At 39.4% G+C, this 27,235-nt stretch overlaps 1 protein-coding gene and 1 non-coding gene across 31 annotated transcripts in view; one reads left to right on the top strand and one right to left on the bottom strand.

Moving 5' to 3' along the window:
- PBRM1 (polybromo 1) overlaps nt 1–27,235 on the bottom strand; it is a 155,405-nt gene that overhangs the window by 108,806 nt on the left and 19,364 nt on the right. For all 30 annotated transcript variants that reach the window (XM_066350658.1, XM_066350677.1, XM_066350670.1 and 27 more), the window contains 6 exons: nt 19,361–19,508; nt 17,480–17,623; nt 12,513–12,629; nt 6,701–6,769; nt 3,785–3,883; nt 255–337 (listed from right to left, as the gene is read on the bottom strand). In XM_066350658.1, the coding sequence (XP_066206755.1) occupies nt 255–337; nt 3,785–3,883; nt 6,701–6,769; nt 12,513–12,629; nt 17,480–17,623; nt 19,361–19,508 (660 nt within the window). The remainder of the gene's footprint in view (nt 1–254; nt 338–3,784; nt 3,884–6,700; nt 6,770–12,512; nt 12,630–17,479; nt 17,624–19,360; nt 19,509–27,235) is intronic.
- Nucleotides 11,659–11,734, top strand: TRNAD-GUC (transfer RNA aspartic acid (anticodon GUC)). Its single transcript has one exon. It is a non-coding gene; the product is annotated as a tRNA-Asp (tRNA).

A 27,235-nucleotide genomic window follows, 5' to 3' on the forward strand; every position in this document is an offset into this window, starting at 1 on the left:
TATGTAATTTATATAAAGCAATAAAAGCATATAGTGATGCTAAGTCTTAAAAATTATTTTTTTTAAAATAAAACCTGTCAGCTATAATAAAGGTACTGGGTAAGAGTTATTCCTATTCTCTTCAGAATCACATTACCAAATCTAAACAGTCTTAAAATGCAAACTTTTTCTTGTTTTCCACTGTGTTGACTTTACTAGCTAGAAAATTTGGCAAATAATAAAAGCACAAAGATTTTAGACATTTTTATACCTACCTCATTCGAAGGCTTGATTTAGCCATTTCATGTTCAATTTCTGCCTTTTTCATATAAAATATTTTTTTAATAGAATTTGCATCCTGTCAAAACAAAATTACTTGGCTTACAAAAAGTATAGAAAAAAACGACAGCTTCAGATGCTCTGATCATGCACTGTGTACTTTCTATGGCATTCCTTTCATACAGAGTAGCCTTTGTTCAATAGCTACAATGCTGCATCTTCTAACCTTTCCACAAGCTTCTAAAACATCTTCATAATTAAATATAAGTTAAAAAGTCTCCTAGCTCTTTCACAACTAGTCAACTAACATATAGACAAAGATCTAATAATGGTGAAAATACAATGAACTGTATCTGTGTATACTGACCTAAAAATTGTAAGAAAGATACACTTCTAAGATTAAAGGCTGCACTGAAAGAATGAATGTACTCACATAAATTAATAACACACTAATATATCAAACACAAAGCTCTCTATAATTCAGTTCAGGGAAAATAAGCACACTAAAAAGTAAAGTTCTTAACTGCATCAACAATTGGCACTAAACTACTAAAATATCCTATCAAGGACTAAGAATAAAAGGACTTCATAGTTCATTCCTGATTTCCACTCACTGTTTCTTAAAAGATGAAAGAAATAAAAGTTGAAATTAACTATCAAAAGTTACTATATTTGACTCAACATTTTAAAAGTCTAAATATTTTACTCCCAAAATATTTTCTGAGCATCCTGTGCTGAATACCCAATGATATATATATTTTTCCAAGTGTAGGGGGTGGGGGGGACAGAGAGATGAGAAGCATCCACCTACCTGTAGCTGCATTATTTTAGTTGCTCATTAGCTGCTTCTCATACCATGACCAGGGGCTCAAGTCAAGCCAGTGATCCTTGCTCAAGCCAGCAACTCTGGGCTTCAAGCCAGCAACCACAGGCTTCAAGCCAGAGAGACCTTTAGGCTTAAGCCAGCAACCATAAGATCATGTCGATGATACCATGTTCAAGCCAGTGAGCCTGCACTCAACCCCATGACCTTGTGGTTTTGAACCTGGGACTTAAGCATCTCAGGTCGATGCTCTATCCACTGTACCACCACTGGTCAGGCACCAATGATACATTATTAATTCAAGAAATTTCTACAAAAAACTTGTTCATTACAGGACTATAAAACTTCTACGAGGGAACTGCAAAGCAACAAAACAGTCATTTTATATTGTGTATTATACTACACAGAGTGCTTTTTATATTTAAGAGTTTAAATGCAGGGACTAAATAAATATTTTACTAAAAAGAGGATCAAAAACAAATCTTGTCTAGCAAAAAGACAGAAATATACATGAATAGGACAGAACTGAATCCAGAAATACATCCATACATGTATGTATAGTCAACTGATTTTCAACAAGGGTGTCAAGACAATTCAATGGGGAAAGAACAGTCTCAGCCATGTAAAAGATTAAATGTGGGCCCAACTAGGCGGTGGTATAGTGGACAGAGTGTCAGACTGGGACACAGACCCAGGTTGGAACCCTGAGGTTGCCGGCTTGAGTGTGGGCTCATCCGGCTTGAGCGTGGGGTCACTGGCTTGAGTGTGAGATCACAGACATGACCCCATGGTCGCTGACTTGAGCCCAAAGGTCACTGGCTTGAAGCCCAAGGCTTACCAGCTTGAGCAAAAGGTCACTGGCTTGAGCAAGGGGTCACTCGTTCTGCTGTAGCCCCCCAGTCAAGGCACATATGAGAAAGCAATCAATGAACAACTAAGGTGCTGCAAAGAAGAACTGATGCTTCTCATCTCTCTCCTTTCCTGCCTGTCTGTCTCTCACTAAAAAAAATACTAAATATAAAAGCTAAAACTATAAAATTCCTGGAAGAAAACATAGGTGTTAATCTTTGTGGCCTTGGATTAGGTAATGGTTTCTTTCTGATTTTAAATCTCACATCAATTTAATTTTTTTCTCAATATTCGGTATTAGTTTCAAGTCTATAGCATAGTGGTTAGACAATCCCTTAATTTACAAAGTGTTTCCCCTAATATTTCTAGTACCCACCTGGCACCATACACATTACAATATTGGCAATGGTTTCGTGATATGACATGAAAAGCACAAGTAACCAAAGGAAAAAAAGATAAACTGGACTTACTAAAATTAAAAATGTTTCTGCATAAAATGAAACTACCATAAAAATGAAAAGATAATAGAATGGGAGAAAATATTTGAAAATCATGTATCTAGTCCAGACTATCTTAAAAACTCTAACAACTCAACAATAAAAAACACAGTTAACCCAGGCCCTGGCCAGTTGGCTCAGTGGTAGAGCATTGGCCTGGCATGTGGATGTCCTGGGTTTGATTCCTGGTCAGAGCACACAGGAGAAGTGCCCATCTGCTTCTCCACCCCTCCCCCTCTCATTTCTCTCTATCTCTCTCTTCTCCTCCCCTCCTACAGCCATGGCTTGATTGGAGAAAGCTGACTCTGGACACTGAGGATGGCTCCATGGCCTCTGCCTCAGGTGCTTAAAACAATGGCTCTGGATGCATAAGAGCAAGGGCCCAGCTGGACAGAGCATTGGCCCTAGTGGGCTTGACAGGTGGATCCCGGTAGGGGCGTATGTGGGAGTCTATCTCTGTCTCTCCATCCTCTCACTAAATAAAACAACCAACCAACCAAACAAGTCATACAGTTAACCCAATTAAAAAATGGGCTAAGAATCCAAACAAAATGTTTTTCCCAAAGACAAATGTCTCTATCACCAATCATTAGGGAAATGCTAATCAAAACCACAATAAGATATTATTTCATACCCACTAAAATGGCTACAATAAAAACAAAAACAAAAATGGAAAACAAGTGTTGGTGAGGATGAAGAGAAATTATACTTCCACATTGTAAGAATGAAAAATGGTATAGCTGCTTTGTAAAACTATTTGGTGGGTCTTCAATGTTACTATATATAATAGTTATCATGTAGCCTGGCGATTCCATTCCTTGGTATATAACCATGAAAAATGAAAATATGTCCACATAAAAACATATATATGAATGTTCACAGCAGCATTATTTATAATAGCCAAAAGGCAGAAATAACCCAAATATCTAGCAACTGATAAATGTGTAAAATATGTTATATATATACATATAATAGACTATTATTCATCAATGAAAAGAATCAAGTACTTAGACCTTGAAAACATTATATAAGTGAAAGAAGAGATTCACGAAGGACCACATATTATGATTCCATTTATATAAAATGTCCAAACTAGGCTAATTCAGAGAGACAAAAGTAGACTGGTGGTTGCCTAGGATTGGGGAGGCTGGGGGGAAATGGAAATTGACTGCTAACCGATTGTGGTGATGGATGCAGAACTCTGTGGATACACTAAAAGCCATTAAATTATATCCTTTGGGTGAAATGTACAGATGTGAACGTTATCTCAATAAAGTTGTTATATAAAAATAACCAGCTCTAAATTAAAGTATCTACTCTTATTAATGAAAACAATAATTGACCCAAAAAAACTAACCTTGAATACTTGAGAACCAGGCTCATTATAAGTTTTGGCATTTTTTGCTAGGAGATCTATATCTTTGGCCATTGCATGAATACTCTTGTAGTTTCCATTCTATAGTAAACAACAAAATATACAAGTTCCTCTTAAAGTTAACCAGTATGACCTTTAAAGAAAAAGCACTCCACATATTTTTAAATTGTCAACATATTCTAAGACTTTATTGGAAAATACACGTGAACAATATGTAGTAATTTTCTCTTTTATAATCTACTAATATTGTCCATTTACAAACAAGTTTTTGACATACATAACAAAACCAGAGCTAAGTTATTTTTCATGAAAACAACTTACATTTTTAAAAATAATCAAGTAAAGATTGTTTTACTTAGCAAACATATAGTGTTTACTTAGGTGCCGAGTACTGTTCTAAGTGCTTCATTAATACTAATTCATTAAGGTGGACTTAAAAGCGTGAAGTAAAACTCTAATTTTATGGACCACTTCAGATAAAATAAAAGGTCAGTCTAGCACAGAAGTTACCATTTTATGCGTACCCATGTCTTAAAGCTTATTCAATCCAAAATACCCCAAGAGACTCATAATTGCTTCAATTTACAAAGGAAAGGAAGGAGAGAGATACTCTACTCAAAAGGTATATACGAGAAGGAGACAGAAATGAACAGACAAGGGGAAACCAAAATAAGAAGAATGGACGGTGGAGAAGAGTAGAACCATGACCACAGGCTGCACAGGTAGGGTAGGGAAAATGAGGCAGAGGTCAGAGAGATAGGCAAAGCAGAAGGGGTAGTTATTTAACATGTAGGGATACCAAACAACTGAGTACCCTTTTTATTTGGAGGAAATCTCAATACGGGTGGTAGGAAAGGACCTACTTTCCACAACAAAGGGTAAAAGTGGGAAGATGGTAGCTTTGCCAGCAGCCTGGCAGCCAGGACAAGGGGAGATAATTCATGCTTGAGTCTTGAGGGACTAAAGACAACAGCAAGGAAATCGAAGGAATGCATTCCTAACTCCCACAGGAAAGTAGAGTCTAGGACTGGAGCAGCAGGTCTCCATGGCCCACACTGGCAAAAGACAGTGGTAACAGCAATGGCACCATAGACTGTGTATGACCTCAGCTGTGCCATGACGGCCCTGAGTTCTATTTCCCATAGTTCTCCCACTTTCCTTCTCAATGATTTCATAAGCTATCCAATACCCTTTTCATGGGTTCTCTTTCTGCTTAAATTAGTCAGAATAGGTTCTTGTTGGACAGGTTCAAGTTGCTGCGACTTATTTCAGCAGGCATTAGAAAACTAGCGACAAGTCTCTGGGTAGTGGAACAGCAGGAAGAAAGTTAGCGTCAGGAAGCAATATGCAGAAAGGACTAGAGAACTAGAGAGGGAGGAAAGACTATTATAATTATTCAGACATAAAAGATCAAGGATCTTGATTAGGGTGATGGTGAAAGGAGCTACTTCTGTGGGGCTTTTGGAAGGAAAAAGAGGTCATAGAGAAGACAAAGGCTAAGGTAGGGGTGTTTAAAGATCCAACCTGATTTTTAGTATTATGAAAACATCTCGCTCCTGCATAGCTGTTAGGAACCCCAGGGATTCAGGTTATAGGAGACTAAGTCCTCCCAGTAGCACCTTTTAGGTTGCTTGAAAAACCAGGTAATACTTAGGAAATCTGTTATAACATTCGGTGTAAATGTTTCTATGGCACCAGCAATTATTATCCAGTTACTATTTCCTACTCTTTTAGAATTTAAAGCCAAGGAAGTTTCTCATTCCTGGCAAATCACTGAGCTTTCAGGCTCATTTCTCAATGATACTATATAGCACATAAAATTTCCCTTCTTTGTTTTATCTGTTAGGAGCCCAAACCCTCCTTACTCTGGGAGGATCAGTAACTCACAATGACCATGGCCACATTCACAAGTCCTGTGAGAGATGCCTCACATAATTATCACTGACCTTTACAACTCGACAAAGCAGTAATACTACATTCAGCATACAGCAGAGGAAGTGGGCAGGTCGCCTGACCAAAGTGACATAGCTAATAAGCAGAGCTAAGAAAATAGTCCATTTCAGTCCAAACGCTAAAAACTAGATTTTTGGTATAATTTAGCTCCTTCTTCCTATACATTCCTTAACCTCTGAACATCAAATTTTAATTCTCATTCATTTCCATTTGCTCAATTAATATTTAGTGAGCTCCTAAGCTCCTATTCTATGGAGAGGAAGTAACAGTATAGGTGTTAAAAGAACAGACTCTGGAGACAAACTTCCTGGACTCAAATCCTAACTCTTCTCCTTACTAGCTGAAGACTCGGGCAAGTGATTTACCATCTTTGTTGTGATTCAGTTTTCTCATCTCTAAAATGGGAATGATAGTATCTACCTCATGGAGTTGTCAGAATTAACTAACACACATAAAACAGAACAGGCAGCTAGCAATTCCTGGTGCCTGTCACTGTTGGGAGATATAGGGAGATATATTCAAAGAGAACAAAGTCTCTATTTTCATTGACCTTATATTCTGACAATCTGTTGTGGGTAACTTTTATTCTGAGATATCCTAAAACTATTTGGAAGCAGATAAAAATAAACAACAAAGCTTTTATTGCCAGTGTCCTTTTCACAATTAAAAATACCCATGACCAAAGCTTTTTAAATATTGTCCTAAGAGCAAGATATAATATGCCAATGAAAATTTTACTTTTCTTACTACAGAAAAAAATGCAAAAGAGATGCTATGCTGCTTCTCCAAAGCTATAATCAGTAACTCCACTCTTGTTTATGTTATGTTAATGTAATAACTCCTTACAGAGACATCTGCTTCTCTGTTTTCTAAAAGCCTGTAAGAAAGACCTGAGGCTAATATACCCTAAACCACACATATGATTACATATTGTCATCTTCATACCTGTATCCTCTGGGCAATGGTCTTGAGATCTATAGGTTCCTTAATTATTGCATAATAGTCTGGATATTGCTGAAAGACAAAAAGCCAGCATGCTTAATAGGTGCAACTATACAACCAAAGAGAAAACAAGAAAGCACACTGACACTGACAATCTTCATCAATTGAGCAGCTTTGTAAGATTCAAAACCAAAAACACAGCTGTACAGCACAGTTTGCTACATTTAAATCAGAAAGAATTTGAGTTTAACAAACTTTATGAAATTCTCAACAGCATGTTGTAGAAGCTTATAGTTAGTATTTGGCAATTATCATTATATAAGTAATAACTACCACTTAATTTTTTTTTAATTCTAAATTCAGGGTAACAAATTAAATTTAAGGTCCCAAGATATCCATGCCTAGAAATGAAATAATATTTTTGAAGGGCTTATTATTAATTTTTCAATCTAAATAACACAATTATATCTTATTTCATATAAAATTCTTAAGAATCTATAAGAAGTCAGGTTGCAAGATTTGTTAGTTTCATATTTAACTTAATGCTTTCACATTTTAAATGAAACTATATTTAAGAAACAAAGCAAATTTCTGATTTATCAAATATTAGCTTATCACAATAACCCTTTGAGTAGTGAGTTTTTTTTCATGCAGGAATGAGTTTTTTTCAAAACATGAAATTAGTTTCAGTTACAGTTTTATTAACTTAAAATCATGTTTGTTTGATAACCAATTTATGGAAACAAGAAGAACATACATTTGCCTTTTTTTAATATTGCGTTACACATTTTTAAAATAAAAATCTTTGTACAATCATACTCTGGATAGTCAGGAGGCACGAGAATGTACTCCAGTGGTAGTCAACCTGGTTCCTACTGCCCACTAGTGGGTGTTCCAGCTTTCATGGTGGGCGGTAGTGGAGCAACCAAAGTATAAATAAAAAGATAGATTTAACTACAGTAAGTTGTTTTATAAAGATTTATTCTGCCAAACAGCGAAAATCTGACATAAAGTACTTGATGAGTAATTATTATTATATGCTTTAACTTGCTGTAACTCTGCTTTATCAATTTTATAAAGTAAAGTTACTTCCCTAGTTTATAAATCACCATTACTGTGGAACCAGTGGGCGGTTAGAAAACTTTACTACTAACAGAGATACAAAAGTGGGCGGTAGGTATAGAAAGGTTGACTACCCCTGACGTACATGAACGTTCGTACTACTCAAAGAGTTAAAGTTAAACATGTTAGAAGAACATCCTTGAAGGATTTCACAAAACCTAGAGTGTATGCACTATTCTGAGTCTTTCCTTAGAGGTTATGTTCCTTGGAGAAAATAATTGAATAATTGAGGCTGACCAAAAATCAAAAGTTGGTCTTCTCAGGTGGGAGAGAAGGTCAGACTGTGCTCTGCAGGCTCTTCCTACCTGTTCAAATGTTGGAGCCCAAACAACAAGAAGCAGAAGGCTATAGCTTCCACTAGGCAAAAGGGATGATCTCAGTTATGCTTCACCTTCTCTTTTCTTGTTGTTGTTGTTTTTTGTATTTTTCTGAAGTTGGAAACGGGAAGGCAGTCAGACAGACTCCCGCATGCGCCCGACCGGGATCCACCCGGCATGCCCACCAGGGGGCGATGCTCTGCCCATCTGGGGCATCGCTCTGTTGCAACCAGAGCCATTCTAGCACCTGAGGCAGAAGCCATGGAGCCATCCTCAGCGCCTGGGCCAACTTTGCTCCAATGGAGCCTTGGCTGCGGGAGGGGAAGAGAGAAACAGAGAGGAAGGAGAGGGGGAGGGGTGGAGAAGCAGATGGGCGCTTCTCCTGTGTGCCCTGGCCGGGAATTGAACCTGGGACTCCTACACGCCAGGCCGATGCTCTACCACTGAGCCAGCCAGCCAGGGCGCCTTCTATTTTCTTAACCTTACTACTCCTTTCTTTGCTTAGATCAAACTCCCTTTCCTGTACACTGTCTTCCCCAATTCTACTTAAGAAAAAACAGTTTAGATGACAAATTACGGCAAAGCCACACAGGCTGGGGTACAATGTAAACAAAGCCACTGGCACAGGTATTCCCAACGCACCTCTCCCACTTAGCCAGTCCCACTTTGGAAGGATTCATAAAGGAAGGGTAAAAACTCTCTTCCTTGTTGTCAATTCCTTTTGAATTGTTACACCCTGTGGGACCATTGGGAAGCTGCTTCCCCCAACCAACTCCTGACGCATGATGTCCCAGAAAGCTCTCCCAGAATGAGGGAACTACGTAGATATTACTATTTTATTGCTCCCAATCACCCTTGGTAGCCTAACTAATACTGATTATCTCCTGCAGAGTAAGATTAAACCTTGAATAAAGATTGTACTGGTTTCTCATAATTTTTTTATTGTGGTAAAATATATATAAGCTTTACCATTTAATTATTTAAGTGTACAGTTCAGTGGCATACAGTACATTCACATTCCAGTGCAACCATCAACATCATCCATCTCAAGAACATTTCACCTTCCCAAACTGAACTTCCATACCTATTAAACAGTAACTCTTCACTTTCCCCTTCCTGCCAGCCTCTGAAAATTGGAATTCTATTTCCTGTCACTATGATTTTGACTACCCTAAATACCTCCTCTAAAGGAATTACACAATCTCTGTCCTTTTGTGTCTGACTTATTTCACTTACCATAATGCATTCAGGGTTCTTTCTTATTTTACTATGGGTCAGAATTTCATTTAAAACTTTTAAAAGCTAAATAACACTCCATTGTGTGTATATACCACATTTTATTCATTCACTTTTTTTTTTTTTTTAACAGAGACAGAGAGAGAGTCAGAGAAAGGGACAGATAGGGACACACAGACAGGAACAGAGAGAGATGAGAAGCATCAATCATCAGTTTTCTGTTGCGACACCTTAGTTGTTCATTGATTGCTTTCTCATATGTGCCCTGACCGTGGGGCTACAGCAGATTGAGTAACCCCTTGCTTGAGCCAGCGACCTTGGGTCCAAGCTGGTGAGCTTTTGCTCAAACCAGATGAGCCCGCACTCAAGCTGGCGACCTCGGGGTCTTGAACCTGCGTCCTCCGCATCCCAGTCCGACATTCTATCCACTGCGCCATCTCCTGGTCAGGCTATTCATTCACCTTTTGAGAGACACTTGGGCTGCTTCAATGTTTTAGCTATAGTGAATAATACTGCCATGAACATGAGTATACAAATAGCTCTTTGAAACCCTGCTTTCACTTTTTTGGGGTATATGCCTAAAATGGAATTATTGACTCATACAGTAATTCTATTTTTAATTTTTTAAGAAACTCTCTTACTATTTTCCTTTTCTTAAAGATATATCCAATATAATCACTATATTTTTCTAATCAGATCCATATGTAGGACAATAGTGGTTATATATATGCTTTATATCTAAAGTCAAAAACTGTCCTATAACTAGTCAAGACACATTTTTAAATAACTAGTTCTGTTGATGACTAGTGGGGAAAAACTGCATTCCACTCATTAGTAAACAAGTACTTCTTGCATACCTATGGCATGCTGGGTCCCAACTACATGGCAGGGACACAAAATGAAAATATATCATTGTCTTTGTTCTCAAGAAATTGAGGGCCTTGGTTGGCTGGCTCAGTGGATAGAGCACCAGCCTGGTGTATGGACCTCCTGGGTTCGATCCCTGTTCAGGGCACAGAATAGAAGCAACAATCATCTGCTTCTCTTCCCCTTCCTCTACCACTCCTCTCCCTTTACCCCTCTCCCAACTAGTTGCTCAATTCGTTAGAGCATTGGTACTGGGCACTGAGGATAGCTCAGTTGGTCCCAGTGTGTCAACCTCAGGTGCTAAAATTAGTCTGGTTGATTGAGCACTGGTCCCAGACAAGGGTTGCCGGGTAGATCCCAGTCAAGGTGTATATGACAGTGTGTCTCACTATCTTCCCTCCTCTCACTTAAAAAAAAAAAAAAATTGAGGTCATAGGGAAGGAGGTAATGAAATTAAGTGCTACCATGGAGTACTTTTAAAAGTGTAAATTTTTGTAGTGGAACTTCAGCTATGTTAATTGCCTTTTGAGTGTGAAGCCACGGAGCACTGACATTTTTAAAGGAGCTTACTTGTCTAGAAAACCTCTTCCTCTTTGGGGTAGAATATCTATTAGGTCTTTTTTCTCTATCACCAGGTGATCAAGAAAAACTAAGAGATGAAGAATTCATTTATCTTCCTCTCATTCTGTCTCCAGAGCAAAGAGAATACTTCCTGTCTTTTATAAATAAAAGGTTTAGTTTAGGTGTTTATTTCATCATTTGCAATTACCCATCTCAGAAACAACCCAAAAATCCATCAACAAACAAATGAATAAACAAAATGTGGTATATACATACAATGGAGTATTATTCAGCCTTAAAAAGGAAGAAAATTCTGACACATGCTACAACATGGACTAACCCTGGAAACATTACACTAAGTGAAATAAGTCAGACACAAAAGGATAAATACTGTACAATTCCTCTTGTATCAGGTACTTAGTCAAATTCATAGAGAAAACAATATTGCTTGCAGGTTCTGGGGGGATGGGAGAATAGAGAGTTATTGTTAATGGGTAGAGTTTCAGTGTAGGAAGATAAAAATTCTGAAGATAGATGGTGGTGATGGTTGCACAACAATATAAATATACCTAATACCTCTAAACTGTACACTTAAAACAGTTAAATAATAATCTTATATGTATTTTATGACAATAAGAAAGCAAACGGCCCTGGCTGGATAGCTCAGTTGGTTAGAACAGTGGTCCCCAAACTTTTTTGGGCCACAGATAGGTTTAATGTCAGAAAATATTTTCACGGACCAGCCTTTAGGGTGGGACGGATAAATGTATCACGTGACTGAGACAAGCGTCAAGAGTGAGTCTTAGATGGATGTAACAGAGGGAATCTGGTCATTTTTTAAAAATAAAACATCGTTCAGCCCTGGCCGGTTGGCTCAGTGGTAAAGCGTCGGCCTGTCGTGCGGAAATCCCGGGTTCGATTCCTGGCCAGGGCACACAGGAGAGGCGCCCATCTGCTTCTCCACCCCTCCCCCTCTCCTTCATCTCTGTCTCTCTCTTCCCTTCCCACAGCCGAGGCTCCATTGGAGCAAAGATGGCCCGGGCGCTGGGGATGGCTCCATGACCGCTGCCCCAGGCGCTAGAGTGGCTCTGGTCGCAACAGAGCGACGCCCCGGATGGGCGAAGCATCACCTCCTGGTGGGCATGACGGGTGGATCCCGGTCGGGCGCATGTGGGAGTATGTCTGATACCTCCCTGTTTCCCGCTTCAGAAAAATACAAAAAAAAAAAATCGTTCAGACTTAAATATAAATAAAACGGAAATAATATAAGTTATTTATTCTTTCTCTGTGGACCAGTACCAAATGGCCCACGGACCAGCACGGGTCCGCGGCCCAGGGGTTGGGGACCACTGGGTTACAACATCATCCCTAAGTGCAGAGGTTGCCAGTTTGATCCCCGGTCAAGGCACATACAGAGACAAATTGATGTTCCTGTCTTTCCCTCTCTTGCCCTTCCTCTCTCTAAAATCAATAAAATAAACATTAAAAAAAAGAATTACCAATCAAACAACAAAAACAAAATGTTTTCAAAACCAAAAATCTTCTGGCAAGTAAAATGACAGAACATATTCTATGTCTATACTGCTGAGACCACTAGGAGGACCTCTTGGCTTCCTCCAATGTGTTCCATTAACTGTACTCTATTTACTAAGATTAAAATTTCTAAAGTATTTAAAAAAAAGTTTAATTTACCTGTATTTAATATCACTTACCACTTTGGAAGGCAGTTTCTGAAAAAGTTCACTTATGAGATGTCCTGATGGATTTGTGGCTACAACTATAGCTTCAAGAAGCTGCTCCAGGATCTCCTTCAAGTAACTTGGAGAAGACTGGGAGGAGGGGTTTAGAAGCAAGAAAAGAGAAGAGAAATAAGTATTTTGTGAGAGAAACCCAAAAATAAATACTGATATTAAAAAGTTTCTAAAATTTCAAAGGCAAGTCAAAAGAACAACTTCTAAATAGTATTTATTTTAAATACAAGTTTTAAGAATACCACAGAAATGCTGATATTGAACGTGGTAGCTGTACTCCCAGAATGGCATACTTGAAACTAATAAGGATCCTTATGTATTTCAGCACTTAAATCCTTTGGATCAGGTTCTTTTAATCCATTCCACAGTAAACAATGTAACGGTGAAGTTCAAGTGTATAAATCATTAGAAATGCATACCATTTTAGAGTCTAAGCAACTGACACAGAAAAACATGCCCCATGATACTGGTCATTTCTACATCTGCTGTTCACACCTACTGGAGTCTTGGTATTTGGGTAGCATAACTACATATGGAAAGTGGGAATAATATACTTTCCACTATAGGTAGCACTGCCAAATCTAACAAAAGAATCAAGTTATATCAAAACTGAATGGAGATTAAATCAATTAATGTACATCACTTCTGCTCTCCAGCTGGCTGGCTTATTCTTACATTAGTCACTAGGAAAGTATGTGTCCCAAAGAGTAACCAGTCAGTTTCTTAGTGAGCAATGGGATATCTCAGTCGAGTTTTATATTAAATAGTACTTCAAGTCCAAACCATGTTTTTTGCATATAAAATAAAGAGTAATGGTTATATCTGGTTTAAATCATAAAAGCACTTGTATTTTTTTTCTTTTTAAAAAAATATTTTTAGGCCTGACCTGTGGTGGCGCAGTGGGTAAAGCGTCGACCTGGAAATGCTGAGGTCGCCGGTTCGAAACCCTGGGCTTGCCTGGTCAAGGCACATATGGGAGTTGATGCTTCCAGCTCCTCCCCCCACTCTGTCTCTCCCCTCTCTCTCTCTCCCTCTCCTCTCTAAAATGAATAATAATAAAAAAAAAATTAAAAAAAAAATTTTTAGCCTGACCAAGCGGTGGTACAGTGGACAGAGTATCAGACTGGGACACAAAGGACCCTGGTTCAAAACTCCGAGGTCACCAGCTTGAGCGTGGGCTCATCCAGCTTGAGTGCGAGCTCACCAGCTTGAGTATGGGATCATAGACATGATCCCATGGTCACTAGCTTGAACCCAAAGGTCGCTGGCTTGAGCCCACAGTCACTGCTTTGAGCAAGGGATCACTTGCTCTGTGCCCCCAGTCAAGGCACATATGAGAAAGCAATCAATGAACAACTAAGGTGCCGCAACAAAGAATCGATGCTTCTCATCTCTCTACCTTCCTGTCTATCTCTATCTGTCCCTCTCTCTTGTCTCTCTGTCACACACACATACACAAATTAATAATTTTTTTTAATGTGTTGACTTCAGAGAAAGAGGAAGGGAGACACAGAGACAGAGACAGGAATAACTGATCTGTTCCTGTATATGCCCTCACCAGGGACTGAACCAGCAACCTCTACCCTTCAAGGCAAAGCTCTAACCAACCAAGCCATTGCACCAGGGCCAGCACTAATATTTTTTCCTAAATCAATAGGTCTTTTTATTTAGTATAGTCTCAGTATTTCTTTTTTAATTCAGTGAGAGGAGGGGAGGCAGAGAAACAGACTCCTGCATGTGCCCCAACCAGGATCCACCCGGCAAGCCCACTAGGGGGCAATGTTCTACCCAACTGGGGTGTTGCTCCATTGCTCAGCAACTGAGCTCTTCCTAGCACTTGAGGCAAAGGCCATGGAGCCATCTTCAGTGCCCAGGGCCAACTCACTCCAATCAAGCCATGGCTGCAGGAGGAAGAAGGAGGGAAGCAGAGAGGGAGTGAGGAAAAGAGAGAGAGAGAGAGAGAGAGAGAGAGAGAGAGAGAAGGAGAGAGAAACAGAGAGGGAGAGAGAGGGGAGAGTGGGAGAGAAACGAGAGGGGGACAGATGGAGATGCAAATGGGTCCTTCTCCTGTGTGCCCTGATTGAACCGAGGACCTCCATACACCGGGCTGACACTCTATCCCTAAGCCAATTGGCCAGGGCCTAGTCTCCGTGTTAAGGTACAACATTAACTCCACAGAGCAGGCTTTAACAAATCTACTGGGCCTACCACAGTGCCTGATAAAAACAGACACACAATAAATATTTAACAAATAAGACGAGTCCCCAGCCACATAAGCTTAGAAAACCAACACAACACCAATGAAAGCAGACAAAATACCGATGTTTAAGTCATTTACTTCCTGGCTAAAACATAGCACCTCTAAGTTAGCTTCAAAAAGAAAAGAGTTACATTCTACTGCCAAGATTCCTTTCTTTCCAGTTGAATCAGCTATTTTGTGTTACAGGTGACAAAGGGAATAGGGTATGTAAATGCATTCATACAACTTATTACCACAACTGGGAAAACTCCAAGGATATCATTCTTAATTTAAAAATGAGAAGCTTGCCCTGCCGGTTGGCTCAATGGTAGAGAGTCGGCCTGGCGTGCAGAAGTCCCAGGTTCGATTCCCAGCCAGGGCACACAGGAGAAGCGCCCATCTGCTTCTCCACCCCTCCCCCTCTCATTCCTCTCTGTCTCTCTCTTCCCCTCCCGCAGCCGAGGCTCCATTGGAGCAAAGATGGCCCGGGCGCTGGGGATGGCTCCTTGGCCTCTGTCCAGGTGCTAGAGTGGCTCTGGTCGCAACAGAACGACGCCCCGGAGGGGCAGAGCATCGCCCTCTGGTGGGCAGAGCGTCGCCCCTGGTGGGCATGCCGGGTGGATCCCGGTCGGGCGCATGCGGGAGTCTGTCTGACTGTCTCTCCCTGTTTCTAGCTTCAGAAAAATACAAAAAATAAAAAAAAAATGAGAAGCTTGAAAATTCCTTCTCCCTTCCTTTTTTTTTTTTTTTACAGAGACAGAGAGAGAGTCAGAGAAAGGGATAGATAAGGACAGACAGACAGGAACAGAGAGAGATGAGAAGCATCAATCATCAGTTTTTCCTTGCGTCACCTTAAGTTGTTCATTGATTGCTTTCTCATATGTGCCTTGACCGTGGGCTTTCAGCAGAACGAGTAACCCCTTGCTCAAGTCAGCAACCTTGGGTCCAAGCTGGTGAGCTTTGCTCAAATCGAATGAGCCCACGCTCAAGCTGGTGACCTCAGGGTCTCGAATCTGTGTCCTCCGCATCCCAGTCCGACGCTCTATCCATTGTGCCACCGCCTGGTCAGGCCTTTCTCCCTTCTTGAGAACATTAAGGCTATAAGAAGCATGAGAGGTATAAATATGAACGTGCAAGATGCTTCCTATTTCTTACTGAAAGAAACACAGGCAATTCCTAAATATAGGCATTTTTATTTTTTACTAGAACCCTGGAATCCTATAAGGCTGCGTCCCCTGTAGGTAATGAATATTCTGCTCAAGAAACCATGGGTAAAGTTGCTGCTCCTACATTAATATCAGAGAGTATAATTTCAGGGAATCCCTAGTTAATTGCCTTCTACCTAATTCTAATATTTAATTTCTACAAAGAAATTGACAATGTCCCTAGAAACTATACTTTGAGACTCCAAGAAATAGTTATGTTTTGAGAAATTCACCCACCACTGCTTTCTTTGTTGAGTTTCAGGAAAGAAAGGGAAATGCTTGGCTTTGGGTGTCTTACTATTCAGTTGCAGAAGAGAGATGTAATCCCTTTTACTATTCTTTTCCTTTTTTGCAAACACGTGTGCTCATTTAGTAAGAATTTACCAGTACCCGTATGTCAGGCATAGTCTAGATGCCAGGAGTAGGTGAACAAGATGTTATCTTTTTTTTTTCTTTTCTTTCAGGGACAGAGAGAGAGAGAGAGAGAGGGATAGATAGGGACAGACAGGAATGGAGAGAGATGAGAAGCATCAATCATCAGTTTTTTGTTGCAACACCTTAGTTGTTCATTGATTGCTTTCTCATATGTGCCTTGACCGCGGGCCTTCAGCAGACCGAGTAACCCCTTCCTCAAGCCAGCGACCTTGGGTCTAAGCTGGTGAGCTTTTTGCTTAAGCCAGATGAGCCTGCGGTCAAGCTAGCGACCTTGGGGTCTCGAACCTGAGTCCTCCGCATCCCAGATTGATGCTCTATCCACTGTGCCACCGCCTGGTCAGGCAAGATGTTATCTTTTGTGGCATATAATTCTACTTGGGGGAAGATAGAAAGTAAATGTGTAATCTAATAAACAAGTTACAGTATATCACGAAGTTATATAGTGGTAAAGACTAAAGACCACAGAACAGAATGATGTGATGACAGAAAAGGAGGAGTGTGGATAAGATGGTGAGGAAAAGACCTCTACTAGTTGACACTAATATTAGAATAAGGAAAAAGAACCAGTGACAGGAAAAGCCAAAGGAAGCACATTCTAAGCATAAGTAAAAGTCATGGCAAAATTCCAGAGGCAGAAACACAACTGGTATATTCTAAGAACAGTACTCAGTCTAACCTACAAAAATATTCCTAACTAAAGTGATTCCATTGACTCTAACTTTTAATCATAACATAGACTACTCTCACATGTTATCTCCATCTAGAAAGCTAAGAACATTGACTCATTGATGATATGAAGATTCTCCATTCCTAGCAGGTAATATGCATTAACATAAGAGCAATTCATAAAAACAACCATGCACGGGACACATCCAGGATATCTTAGGACACCATGTAATGCGGTGAGCTCTCTGGCTATATTATGCCTCTTTACCCTCTCAGTTGCCAGCAGCATTGTACAGAAAGCCCACAAGAGTCCAGAGGAAATCACAGAGGCCTTGTCCACTTCCCAACAGCCCATCTCTCACCCACTCCAGATGTACACTTACTCCTTCAGTCACTGTGCCCTGATTGTCTTGCCCATCTTCATCATCATCTTCATCATCTGCCTCTCCTTTCTGAACAAACTCATTTCTTGTTCGAAGGTACAAATCCCAGAGTTTGCAAGCAGCTTTATATTCAGGAGAATCTGGCTGTACATTAGCAAAGAAAAGAGAAAAAATACCACTTTATTATTTTACTGTAAATCAGTTACTACTTTTTTTTTTTTTTTTTTTTTTTTTTTTTTTTTTTTTTTTACAGAGGCAGAGATAGACAGGGACAGACAGGAACAGAGAGAGATGAGAAGCAACAATCATTAGTTTCTCGTTGCGCGTTGCGACTTCTTAGTTGTTCATTGATTGTTCTCTCATATGTGCCTTGACCGTGGGCCTTCAGCAGACCGAGCAACCCCTTCCTGGAGCCAGCAACCTTGAGTCTAAGCCAGTGAACCTTTTGCTCAAACCAGATGAGCCCGTGCTCAAGCTGGCGATCTTTGGGGTCTCGAACCTGGGTCCTTCCGCATCCCAGTCCGACGCTCTATCCACTGCGCCACCGCCTGGTCAGGCTCAGTTACTACTTTTAAAGCATCTTGTTGCAGCAGAGGATTGTATTTTAAAACATAACTTGACAAACTCTATTACAAATTTTAAACTCTTTATGATTAAAAGAGATGGGCCTCAATTTTTCTTCTCAAAAATTAAGTGTATGAGGGGTATGAGGATGTTATATTCAGTGGGACACTGGAATCCATGTAACACAATAAATTAAAATTAATTAAAAAAAAGAAAGATGCCTGACCTGGTGGTGGCGCAGTGGATAGAGCGTCGGACTGGGATGCGGAAGGACCCAGGTTCGAGACCCCAAGGTCGCCGGCTTCAGTGCGGGCTCATCTGGTTTGAGCAAGGCCCACCAGCTTGAGCCCAAGGTCGCTGGCTCCAGCAAGGGGTTGCTCGGTTTGCTGAAGGCCCACAGTCAAGGCACATATGAGAAAGCAATCAATGAACAACTAAGGTGTTGCAACGCGCAATGAAAAACTAATGATTGATGCTTCTCATCTCTCTCTATTCCTGTCTGTCTGTCCCTGTCTATCCCTCTCTCTCACTCACTCTCTCTGTAAAAAATATATAAATAAAATTTAAAAAAAAAAAAAAAAAGAAACCCCCCAAAATATTAAAAGAATCAACAAATAAATGCATAAATAAGTGGAAAAAAAGAGAATTAAGTGTATGTTTTAAAGGCATTCTGAAACTAAATTTATTTTGCCCTATCTTATTACAGAAAGACTTGTGGCAGAAGACAAATGACTTGCTAAATTAAGACTATTTATTACTAAAAAAGATAATTTAGAGGACAACACCTTGTGCAGCCACTATAGAAAACTTCATGAGGATTCTTCAAAAACACTAAAAATAAATCTATTTCTAGCAATTCCACTTCTGGGTATTTATCCACAGAAAACAAAAACACTTATTTGAAAAGATATATACACCCCTATGTTCATTTCAACATTACTTAGAAAAATCAAGATATGGAGGCAACCCTGTGTGTGTGTATGTATGCATATATAAAAAGTGTGAAAAAACAGATACATAGTGGAAGAGATCTGCAACAAATATAACCAGAAAAACCCCACAAAAACAGTACCTAGTGTAAAAGTTTCTAGAAATAAATATGAAAATGACAAACCCAAGAAGAAAATAGACAACAGATCTGAGCAGTCACAGAGCAAAAATAATTTGGAATCATATGAACGTTCACTCTCTACAAATAAAAGAAATGCAAATTCAAACCACCAAATGAGAAACCACTACTCACCAAGACGACTGATAAATATTAAGAAGCCAGAAAATTATTTAATTGGATACCTTCCAAATGTGATGCTTTCTTACCTTGTAATAGGCCTTTGCATTGTTAAAAAGCAGCTGGAAGTCAGCAGTCAACAGATTAACATCATCATACTCTTCCATTTTTAGTTTCTGCTGGATTTTCATCAAGTCAATGGGCTGAGAAACCACTTCATAATAGTCTGGTTGATTTCTGTTATAATTTAATTTTTTTAAAAAAGGTATTAATCCAAAGCCAATAAAAAGTTATATTTCAAACTATCTGTGATATTGTCAGCATTTCCAGTGACAGAACATACTAGACTTACTGCCATTACTAGAACTAAAGGAAATAACAAAATCAAGATGCATATGCATGCCCTTTTCAAAATATATACATTAGTGATATAAAAACCTAAATAAACATATGTGGTGTTCTTTTATATACTAAGTATTTAAGATTTAGGGCACCAACACTAAAACCATGTAAATGGTATCTTCTGCAAATGAAAATGATTTTATACTTCATGGTGTTCAACAGTGGCTGAAAACAGATGTTTCAAGGTTCTGTATAATCTTAAAAATGGATCAACTTTCCTCAGTGACCACAGAACTTTTTCTGTCAAGTGTCTAGTATATACTGTACTGCTTTAAATTACCGAAGTTATGAAGGGGAAAGCTGAGGCCTTTGGCACAAGCAGCTTACCAAAGATAAAAGGACATCAGATATACCCAAACATGACCAAACAATTTAAAAAAATAAAATACCTTGGGAATGATAAACACGAAATTCAGGATAGTGATTATCTATTGGAGGCGAGACACAGCAAGGGACACAGAAAACTTTGAAGGTAGTTATAAAGATAACTTCTTAAGTAGGGTGTTGGGCTAAAGGATATTTATTTTTGTTATTTCTGGTTTTCAAATTAAGTTCCATGAGACAAGTAAACCTTCTAGAAAATGCTCTATGTGACTATTTTTCTTATTTTTGTTTTGGGGGTAAATAGTTAACTCCATTTCTAGATAAGTAAGATAAAATTATTTACAAGAATATCATGGTTATTAAGGCTTTAATCTCTCTTGGGACCCTGGCTGACATGTTATAACCATGTAAGTATTTTTAAAAACTTTTCATTCTGGCTTGACCAGGTAGTGGCACAGTGGATGGAGCTCTGGCCTGGAATGCAGAGGACCCAGGTCACCAGCTTGAGCATGGGTTCACCAGCTTGAGTGCATAGACATGACCCCGTGGTCACTGGCTTGAGGACAAATGTTGCTGGCTTAAAGCCCAAGGTCGCTGGCTTGAGCAAGGGGTCACTGGCTCAGCTAAAGCCCCCCCAGTCAAGAAACTTATAAGAAAGCAATCAATGAACAACTAAGGTGGTGCAACAAAGAACTGATGCTTCTCATCTCTCCCTTCCTGCCTGCCTGTCCCTCTCTGTCTTCTTGCTAAAAAAATTATTGACATAAAAGTTGCAGAATAGTACAAAAAATACTTTTTTTCTGAACCATTTGATACTGACATGTCCTATCACCTCTGAGTAGTTAATTTATATTTCTTACAAATAAAAATCACAGTTCAACCATCAATAAGAAGAAATTAACTTTGATACAGTACCACCATCTAATCCTCATTCTCCACTCTTATTTTGCCACTGTTCCAATACTGTCCTTTAAAGGAAAAAGATCAACTCTAGAATACATATTGCATGTAGTTGTATTTCTTTAGTTTCCCTCATTATGAAACAATTCCTCAGTCCTTCCTTGACTTTCATGATATTAATATTTTTGAAGATCACAGACCAGTTATTTTGTAGTGTCCATCAATTTGGGTTAGTCTGTTTTCCTGATAAGTAAATTAATGTTATGCTTCTTTGGCAGGACTATTACAGAAATGATGGTACAAATATCTCACTGTACCCCATCAGATGACATGATTTCAACTTGTCCCATTACTCAAAGTTGCTTTTGATCACTTGATTATTGTGTCTGCCAGCTACTCAACTGACCAAGTTATTCTTTTTTTCCACATACTTTATGGATACCTCCAGACTATGTAAAAGCTCATTCCATATCAATTCATATATTTATTTATATCTTTTTTTTATATGGATTCATTTATTTATATGGATTCTTGTGTTACTCAGTCGGTTAAAACCCACTACTATAATTATTCTGATGCTCAAACTGCTCCAGGATTGGCAAGTAGGAATCCCTTTAAGATGGCTTCTATTTTCTATGTCCTTTTGACATGTTCCTATCACCCTTGGGGCACTTGCTTATTTTCTGGCACCATAAGATCTTATTAGCATATCTTATACTTTCCCTTGAAATCGAAAATTTCCCCAAAGAATTACGGTTTCTTTTAACACTAAATGGTATTTTAATAATCAAGACATAGGAGACAAGATGGCGATGGAGTAGGTGGACGTACCAACTTCCATCTCCCAGAACCAAAGTGGATTACAACTTAATTTTAAGAAGCATCATCTGGAAAAAACAACTTTGGACTAAACTAAGAGGACTCTTCAACCAAGGAACACTGAAGAAGCCACACTGAAACTGGTAGGAAAAGCAAAAACGTGGAGAGGGCTGTGTAGCTCCCCGAGCAAATGGCATCTGGGAGAGACTCGTGTGGCAGAAAGTGAGTTTAGCAGAGAGGAGAGGGTCCTGAGCCCCAGAAACAAATCCCCAGCCTGCAGCCCCAGAGCCTAGAAGAGGCGTATGGACAATATTCAGCTGGAAACAAGTCAGGATACTGTTTGTGAGAGACTGATTTCTCAGACCCAGGATTCTTCTAAAGGGATCACGCAGAAAACCTCTCTCACAACCACTAACCCAGGGCTCTGGGGCACAGGGAGAGAGAAGAGGACCGGAGTAGCAGGAAGAGAGTGTAATCTAGGAGGCACAGGGAGAAACACTTTGAGAGACAACCACTCTAACCGAAGGGAGCTTTCGGGACTACAGTACTGAGTGTTAGGGTCTGAGCTGCAGCACCCCCAACCACACAGCTGAGGGCTCGCCTGAGGGCAGGCGGTGGGGAGAGGCGGAAGAGTGATTCTGTCGGCAAGGGCAGAAGCTGGCTGGCCACAACTGAGTCCCAGGTGTGAGCTCAGTCTTGCCCGGCTGGGAAGAAGGGGACTCGCGAAAGTGGTCAAGCCCAGCTGCGGGCCACCTGTAATCCAGCCTGCAGGGGAAGGGCAGGAGCCCCAGAAGGGGTGGAGACCCGTTCTTGAGCAAGGTCAGAGGAACGCAGCCTCGCCCTGCCTGCAGAACTAAGGCTTGCGACCTGACATGGGAGCCGGTTCCTCCCACCGGGTGGAGCAAAAGCCCACAACAGGCAGAGTCCCACAACTGAGCCTGGGAACGCAGCCCCGCCCCGCCCGTGGAGCCAAGGCTTGTAGCTATCCCACGAGCAGGTTTCTCCTGCAGGGGCAGGGTGAAAGCTGGGAATCAAGCAGAGATCCGCAGCTGAGCAAAGGTGCTCACCCCTGCCCTCAGGGCTGAGCATAACGCCACCTGCGGGGGCGGGGCGAAAGCCAAGGTCACCAAGGCTTGTACACCAGAACACGTGATCACAGCCCCTCCTGTGAAGGAGAGGTGGAAACCACAGCAACAGCCCCAGTGGGCTGGCACCAGCAACCCCCTAAGCAGCAGCAGCAGAGGGGGTGGCAGGCCTGCAGACAGACCACACTGAGGGAACAGAGGCCACACCCAGTGGACTCCAGTAGCCAAAACCTTTTTTTACACAGACAAAATGAGAAGGCAGAGAAATGCAACACAAATGAATCAAGAGAAATCCCCAAAAAGGACCTGAGTCAGATATAACCAAATTACCAGATGCAGAGTTTAAAATAACGATTGTTAGGATGCTCAAAGATCTTAGAACAACAATAGATGGTCATTACGAACACCTAAATAAAGAGATAGCAAATATAAAAAAGGACATTGAAATAATAAAAAAGAATCAAAAATGACAAATACAATATCAGAAATAAAGAACACAAGGGAAGAAATTAAAAGCAGGATGGATGAAGCTGAAAATTGAATCAGCAAGTTAGAGGACAAGAAAAATGAAGGCATGGAAGCAGAGCAGAAAAAAGAGACTCAAAAAGTCTGAGAAAACTCTAAGAGAGCTCTGTGACAACATGAAGAGAAATAACATCCACATCATAGGAGTTCCTGAAGAAGAAGAAAAAGAACAAGATATAGAGACTTTGTTCAAACATATCATAGCTGAAAACGTCCCTAAATTAAGGCAGGAAAACGTCTCACAAATTCAAGAAGCACAGAGAACTCCATTAAAGAGAAACCCAAATAAATCTACACCAAGACAAATCACAATTAAATTACCAAAGCTAAGTGATAAAGAGAAAATATTAAAAGCTGCTAGAGAAAAAAAGGCTATCACCTACAAAGGAGCCCCCATAAGGATGACTTACGACTTTTCAACAGAAACACTTGAGACGAGAAGAGAATGGCAAGAAATATTCAAAGTAATGCAAAACAAGAGCCTACAACCAAGACTTTATCCAGCAAGGCTATCGTTTAAAATTGAAGGAGAAATAAAAAGCTTTCCAGACAAGAAAACTCAAGGAATTCACTACAACCAAACCAATGCTGCAAGAAATGCTAAGGGGCATGTTGTAAATAGATCAAAGGGGAAAAATATAGCAAAAAGAGGAATACAGTTTTAAAGAATAAAATGGCAATAAACAACTACATATCAATAATAACCTTAAATGTAAATGGATTAAATGATCCAATGAAAAGACAGGGTAGCTGCATGGATAATAAAACAGGACCCATAATATGCTGTATACAAGAGACACACCTTAAAACAAAAGATGCACATAGACTGAAGATAAAAGAATAAAAAAAAATATTTCATGCAAATGGAAATGAAAAAAAAGCTGAGATAGCAATACTTATATCAGACAAAATGGACTTTAAAACAAAGGCTATAGTAAGAGATAAAGAAGGTCACTACATAATGATAAAGGGAGCAATCGAACAGGAAGATATAACCGTTATAAATATCTACGCACCTAATATAGGAGCACCTAAATATATAAAGCAGACTTTGATGGATATAAAGGGCGAGATCAACAGCAATATTATAATAGTAGGGGATTTCAATATTCCACTAACATCACTAGACAGATCCTCAAGAAAGAAAATTAACAAAGAAACAGCAGACTTAAAGGACACACTAGATCAACTCAATTTAATAGATATCTTCACAACCTTTTATCCTAAAGCAGCAGAATATACATTCTTTTCATGTGCTCATGGTACACTCTCTAGGAGAGACCATATATTAGGGCACAAAAGCGGTCTCAACAAACTTAAGATTGAAATCATATCAAACACTTTCTCTGATCACAATGGCATGAAACTAGAAATCAACCACAACAGAAAAACTGAAAAATACTCAAACACTTGGAAACTAAATAGCATGTTATTAAATACTGAATGGGTTAACAATGAGATCAAAGAAGAAATTAAAAAATTCCTAGAAATGAACGATAATGAGCATACATCAACTCAAAATCTATGGGACACAGCAAAAGCAGTTCTGAGAGGGAAGTTCATAGCATTACAGCAGGGGTCCCCAAAAACTTTTTACACAGGGGGCCAGTTCACTGTCCCTCAGACCATTGGAGGGCTGCATATACAGTGCTCCTCTCACTGACTACCAATGAAAGAGGTGCCCCTTCTGGAAGTGCGGCAGGGGACCGGATAAATGGCCTCAGGGGGCCGCATGCAGCCCGCGGGCCGTAGTTTGGGGACACCTGCATTATAAGTATACCTTAAGAAGCTATAAAAATAACAGCAAGTAAAGCCCAGAGGTAGTAGAAGGAAGGAAACAATAAAGATCAGAGTGGAAATAAATGACATAAGAGGCTAAAGAAACAATACAGAGGATCAATGAAACCAGGAGCTGGTTCTTTGAAAAGGTAAACAAGATCGATGAACCTTTAACCACACTCACCAAGAACAAAAGAGAGAGTACTCAAATAAATAAAATTAGAAATGAGAGTGGAGAAGTAACAACTGACACACAGAAATACAAAATATTGTAAGAAAATACTATGAAGAACTGTATGCCAAAAAACTAGACAACCTAGATGAAATGGACAAATTCCTTGAAACATATAATCTTCCAAAAATCAATCTGGAAGAATCAGAAAACCTAAACAGACTGATTACAACAAATGAGATTGAAACAGTTATCAAAAAACACCCAACAGATCTTGATAACATTATACGAAGTGAAATAAGTAAATCAGAAAAAAACAGGAACTGCATTATTCCATACGTAGGTGGGACATAAAAGTGAAACTAAGAGACATTGATAAGAGTGTGGTGGTTACGGGGGGAGAGGGGAAAGGGAGAGGGAAAAGGGGAGGGGGAGGGGCACAAAGAAAACTAGATAGAAGGTGACAGAGGACAATCTGACTTTGGGTGATGGGTATGCAACATAATTGAAAGACAAGATAACCTGGACTTGTTGCTCTTTGAATATATGTATCCTGATTTATTGATGTCGCCCCATTAAAAAAATAAAATTATTTAAAAACAAAACAAAACAAAAAAAACACCCAACAAAGAAAAGTCCTGGGCCTGATGGCTTCACAAGTGAATTCTACCAAATATTCAAAGAAGAATTAACTCCTACCCTTCTCAAGCTATTTCAAAAAATTCAAGAGGAAGAAAGACTTCTAAGCTCCTTTTATGAGGTGAGCATAGTTCTGATTCCAAAACCATGCAAAGACAACACAAAGGAAGAAAATTATAGGCCAATCAATATCCCTGATGAATTTAGATGCTAAAATCCTCAACAAAATATTAGGAAACCGGATCCAGCAATATATGAAAAAAATCATACACCATGATCAAGTGGGATTTATTCTGGGGAGGCAAGGCTTGTACAATATTTGCAAATCAATCAATGTGATTCATCACATAAACAAAAGGAAAGAGAAAAACCACATGATAATTTCAATAGATGCAGAAAAAGCATTTGATAAAATCCAGCACACATTTACAATCAAACCTCTCAGCAAAGTGGGAATACAGAGAACATACCTCAACATGATATAGGCCATCTATGACAAATCCACAGCCAACATCATACTTAATGGACAAAAATTAAAAGCAATCCCCTTAAGATCAGGAACAAGGCAGGGGTGCCCCCTTTCACCACTCTTATTCAACATAGTTCTGGAAGTCCTAGCCACAGCAATCAGACAAGAAAAAGAAATAAAAGGCGTACAAATTGGAAAAGAAGTAAAACTATCATTATTTGCAGATGATATGATATTGTATATAGAAAACACTAAAATCTCAGTCAAAAAATTACTGGACCTGATAAATGAATTCAGCAAAGTGGCAGGATATAAAATTAATACTCAGAAATCAGAGGCATTTTTACACACTAACAATGAACTGTCAGAAAGAGAAATTAAAGAAGCAATCACCTTCACCATTGCAACCAAAAAAATAAAGTACCTAGGAATAAATCTAACCAAGGAGATTAAAAACTTGTACTTGGAAAATTATAAAACATTGATAAAAGAAATCAGGGAAGATACAAACAAGTGGAAGCATATACCGTGCTCATGGTTAGGAAGAATAAACATCATTAAAATGTCTATTTTACCCAAAGCAATTTATAAATTCAATGCAATACCGATGAAAATACCAATGACTTACTTCAAAGATATAGAACACATATTCCAAAAATTTATAAGGAAACAAAAGGGAACACTAATAGTTTCAGCAATCTTGCAAAGGAAGAATAAAGTGGGAGGTACCACACTTCCGGATATCAAGTTATACTACAGGGCCACTGTACTCAAAACAGCCTGGTACTGGCATAAGAACAGGCATATAGATCAATGGAACAGAACAGAGGACCCAGAAATAAACCCACAG

This window comes from Saccopteryx leptura, chromosome 10 (genome assembly GCF_036850995.1).
Source record: "Saccopteryx leptura isolate mSacLep1 chromosome 10, mSacLep1_pri_phased_curated, whole genome shotgun sequence".
Lineage (NCBI taxonomy): Eukaryota > Metazoa > Chordata > Mammalia > Chiroptera > Emballonuridae > Saccopteryx > Saccopteryx leptura.